General features: G+C 34.3%; 1 protein-coding gene across 1 annotated transcript; it reads right to left on the reverse strand.

Annotated features, from left to right (window-relative positions):
- Window positions 1-212: 212 nt before the first annotated feature.
- LOC306842726 (trypsin-2-like) lies at window positions 213-4,051 on the reverse strand. Its single transcript, XM_079373759.1, has 7 exons — window positions 3,726-4,051; window positions 3,622-3,652; window positions 3,195-3,261; window positions 1,971-2,121; window positions 1,543-1,793; window positions 796-935; window positions 213-705 (listed from the first exon to the last, which is right to left on the reverse strand). The coding sequence occupies exons 3-7, from the start codon at window positions 3,259-3,261 to the stop codon at window positions 556-558; spliced, it is 759 nt and encodes a 252-aa protein (XP_079229885.1). The 5' UTR covers window positions 3,622-3,652; window positions 3,726-4,051; the 3' UTR covers window positions 213-555.
- Window positions 4,052-4,987: the final 936 nt, after the last annotated feature.

Raw genomic sequence — 4,987 nt, forward strand, 5'->3', positions numbered from 1 at the left:
TTCATGAAACATCCATTAAATTTTCAGGCTTCAGACAGTTTTGTAAATTTTGCAAGCCAGCAGATGGCCCTGTTGACAATACTCTGAGGTATGTGATATTGTACACTCACATCATTGTACCATGCCAGGGTGATGCTGTAGCAACATAGTGTTAGGGGTGGGGAGCAACCGTGGTTAAAGAAAACATAAAAATAAAAGGCAGAAACACATACTAATTGTAAACAGAATTTAATTCAAAGATTAAGATATACAAAGATGGTGCACTCAAATTACTTATGAGAAAATGCAAAAGAAAAATGAAAATTAATAGTCCCACTTTCTAAATAAAAGAGCCAATCACTTATTGGTAAAGTCATTGCATCACTGCAGCTTCTCTTAGAAACTCTGGTTGCTATAGAATTTGATGTTTCCTCATTCAAAGAGATAGGAATTGTACTTGTATGACTGAAACAGCTATCTGAGAGGCATTTCAAAGTTGGATGACTAGCCTTAAAGGGACTTTGACTTAATTATAGATATTTAGGAAAATGAACTTGTAAAGGACTGAATAAACAGTTAGTTATTAGCTATGATGAATTTAATCCAGCAAATGTAGCGGCACACCTCAACATAAACCCCAGGAAAGCCTGGTTTAGCACAGCCTTGGCCAAAGGAAACAACACCTTTCAGTTTCCCGTTGCACACTACAGGGCCACCAGAATCCCCCTGAGAAGAAAATTGGAAAATGAAAAGGAAAAATGTGCATTTGCATGTAAATTTCAAACACAGATAAAAAGGAAGAAATCAAAGACATACTTTACATGAGTCTTTCCCTCCCTCCATGAATCCAGCACAGAACATCCCGTCAGTTATTATTGTACCATACGCACACTCACACTGTGCCTTTGAGAGTACAGGCAAATCCAAACACTGCAGGACAGAAGAAGTAGGGCCATCTGAAAGAGAATATGAGCAGCGTTAAAACTTTTCATCTTCTACATATCGAATAGTTGCATGCAGGGCCGTTGCAAGCATAGAGCAAGGCCCAGTGTGAGTTTGTGACAAATTTAACATTTTCCAGTAATGTTATTTTGGTTTTTAGTAATGTTCTCAAAATGTTAGCGCAATAAATAAATAAACAAATAAAAAAAATTAATATCTATCTTTTTGTTCATGTCTAATGTTTGTCTAATGTTACTACTTGTTTCAGAATTTAGAGAACACCCAAAAGTAAGCTTCCCATAATGTTTGCCAAATGATAAATAAAACCAACTTGGCACTGCCTGAGAAAATGGACGTGTAGCATAAGTGTGTGATAACAATGTAACTTGCATGACAGTCAGTGGCCATGAGCATAGAAGTTTTCGGCATAATAAGCATTTGATTAACAGTAAATGTAGGCTATGTGATGTTAAGTTTGACACCGAACTCGGAATCTTGGATGCGAAATAAAAAGTTTTATTTTAAAATATATAGAACATTTTAATACAAAATAAAATATGTTTTAATATAAGTTTTATTTTAAAGTATTTAAAGAAGATTTTCATTAATCAGCCATCTCACCTGCAGTTTTGCCCCATCCAGAAACCAAGCACTTCTCCCCTGCAGAGGAGCAGTTGGTTGTCAGAGGGATTGGCTTCACATACTTGTTGAAGGTGGCAGGATTTCTCAGCTTGATCAGCAGGATATCATTGTTATGAGGCCGATTATTGTATTCCGGGTAAGGAATGATCTTCTCTACTCTGATCTTCTGCTCTGTGCTTTCAGTAGCACTCAAATTGTGATTTCCCAGGCGGACGAGGAGACGATTGCGTCTGTTTGACAAGCAACTCATAAATGTACAAATACATTTCAAACTAAAATATTCAATTGTAGAGCTGGATCCCAGTGTTCAATAGACTCTTTTCTTTATTACGAACTGAAAGGTACTCTTTAGTGAAAAATTAGATTGATGTAGTGACATGATTAAAAAAGTGAGGTTATATACTTACACGAATTTGCAGTGAGCAGCAGACACAACCCATCTCTCATTAATCAAAGATCCTCCACATGCACTTCTATCATCACTAAGGTACACTTGCCAGGGCTGGGAGTGGGGCTGACATTCATAACCTCCAATGATTTTATCACCTGAGCTGAAAGCTTTATAAAAATGTATTGTTTTTTTTTATTAACAGTATGTTAAAATCTATCTATAATACAGGTCAGTGTAGGAATAAACTAACAGTTGTGACCCTGGACCACAAATCCAGTCTTAAGTCGCTGTTTTGGCTATTTGTAGCAATAGCCAAAAGTATGGGTCAAAATTATCTTATTTTTTTTATGCCAAACATCATTATGACATTAAGTAAGGATCATGTTCCATGAAAATATTTAGTAAATTTCCTACTGTAAATATCAAAACTTAATTTATGATTAGTAATATGCATTGCTAAGAACTTAATTTGGACAACTTTAAAGGCGAGTTTCTCAATATTTAGATTTTTTTGCACCCTCAGATTCCAGATCTCAACTCAACTCTACCGTGCGACTCCACCGGGCAGGGACACCGGCAAGGGATAGAAGTATCGCTTTTTATTTGAGTTTTTTCATTTATATGTTTATTATTGAAATGTTGTGTCAAATTTATTTAATTTCTTTATTTTCTTACATATGTGGGTATATAGTATTTATAGAGTTGTAACTTTTAGTTTTAGTTACTTTTTCTTATTTGTAAGTCGCTTTCGACAAAAGCGTCTGCTAAATGACAAAAGTAAAGTAAGTAAAGTAGATCTCGGCCAAATATTGTCCTATCCTACTAATCCTACCATACATCAATGGAAAGCTTATTTATTCAGCTTTCAGATGATGTATAAATCTCAATTTCGAAAAATGTATGCTTACGACTGGTTTTGTGGTCCATGGTCACAATTGTCATTTGTCATGTTATTTCAGTAGTCCACTTTAGACATTCTACTAATTATAAGTAACTTTGCAACTAACTCTCATTAGAATATTTGTAGAGTTTTAGGTTAGGGTTAGATTTAGTAGAATCATTTGACTACTCGCAGAGATAAGTTGGGGCACCATCAAAATAAAGCGTTAGCAGATATTAAGCAGACAGTCTACTAAAACTGATTGCTAGTTTCAAATTTACTTATAGTTAGTAGAATGTCTAAAGTTGACTGATCAAAATAAAGTGCTACCAGAATAACTAATAAGAGAGACCTACATACCCACAACCACAACCAGTAGAAGGAACACAGTGGTCTTCATTGCAGTTGAGGAGAAGAGAGAGCACATCTGCAAAGTTCAGGAATAGCATTCAGGTTTTTAAGCAATCGATTTAACACTGACACCTACAGAACCAACCAATAAGATCACGACTAATGATTTGGAAACAAAAATAAGCACGTGGGACAACAATTTCTACACACATTTTACACAGTTTTGCATGGGAATGACAAATGCAAGAAAAGTGTTGACTTAGTATAAATCTTGGACAGAAAACAGATGAACATTCAAAAATGCAGCTTTACAACTTAAACATTTTACTATATATGTTTACTTGTTTATGGTTTAATAAATACAGGGGGGGGGGGGGGGGGGGGGCTACAGGGTTCCTACATATTTTCCATCTCATAAATTATTTTCCAGACTTACATTTCCAGACTTCTCTGTAAAATTCTTCAGGCTGTATTTCAAAGTAAAAAACAAATAAGAAAGGGTGTAACAATGAAAGGTTAAATTCACAATACTGAATTTACCATTTAAAACTGTTGTTGTCAACCAAATTCAATAGTACCTATACCAGTCAAATTGAACTGTTTTCGGTACCATAGCAAACACTATTGGGACTATATAACTATATGAAGTGTATATCCCCATTTTAGCACACTAGGATGACTACGAACATGAAATTGTCCAGCCATGGCTTCCTGATCCACAGGAATATAAATATGTGGGAAAACAAAGGCCAAATTCCCTTAATCATCAATCACAATGAGAAAAAAACAAAGAATATAGTTCTGATGTGCAGCTCTTGTAGAAAGAAATAAAGAAGTCACTCCAGTCTAGAGGAAGTGGTGTAAGTGAATAAGATATTCTGCTTTCTGGTGAAGGTGGTTGACAAAAATGGTCTTGCTGAAGTATGAATAGACCACCTCTCTGTATGCAAGCAGCATTGTAAAGACAAGCATTATTTTTGCTTGTTTATATCTACATTTAATACTTTAATGACATAAAGGGAAAACAAATGGGGAAAAAAAATGTATTAACAGATTTGGCAAGATCACAGGAATTCATAAAGATGTAACAATTACCCTCGGCATAGGTTGGAGCAGTGGACCAATTCGTGGAGAGCTTTGGTGATATGAATATTAACACACATCATTAGATGAAATACACTGCAGTGTATACTGTATTTAGAACAAAAGAGTTAACAATATACACCAGGGTTTGAAAACAAGACAAAAATAAAATGAACAAAAAATCAATCCACAAGATACGAATATCTGTTGGTTTCTCTTTTATGTTTGTAATTATTCTTTTTAAAAGGTTTAATCTTATTTATTGTACCTACTTATTTGGTTAGCCTTTAAATGATTAGTGTTATTGATATTATTAAGCTTTAAATATGTATTAAGCTACTCTGTCTTTTTGATTAACTTTATGGTTCTAATTCTATTTTGTCTTTGGTTTAGTGTTTCCTAACACAACTTGTTTACCTGGTCTTTGGCAAACCTTGAATAAGCAACACAGCAAAATAAAATAAAATAAAATATGATTATCATATAAATCATTAAAAAAATCCACAACTGAAATGTTCATCAATAACAAATACACCACCACTCCAACATGATTTAACATCATCAAGCAAAATGTATTATAATGTTGTTTATCACTAAATTAATGAATTTTGACAATATAAACCTTTTATGTCCTCCACATCTCTTTTGTGTCAACACTTCTTTCCTATTTTCATTCACATGCTACGCTGCTCCATTACGCACTAACATACGTGTATGCA

Source organism: Barbus barbus (assembly GCF_936440315.1).
Source record: "Barbus barbus genome assembly, chromosome: 23".
Lineage (NCBI taxonomy): Eukaryota > Metazoa > Chordata > Actinopteri > Cypriniformes > Cyprinidae > Barbus > Barbus barbus.

Coding starts and splice junctions, on each gene's coding strand:
- LOC306842726 (XM_079373759.1), bottom strand. CDS start 3,261: ATGTGCTCTCTCTTCTCCTCAACTGCAATGAAGACCACTGTGTTCCTT. Junction 2,122..3,194: donor TCTACTGGTTGTGGTTGTGG/GTATGTAGGTCT, acceptor ATTTTTATAAAG/CTTTCAGCTCAGGTGATAAA. Junction 706..795: donor GAGGGAAAGACTCATGTAAA/GTATGTCTTTGA, acceptor TTTTCTTCTCAG/GGGGATTCTGGTGGCCCTGT.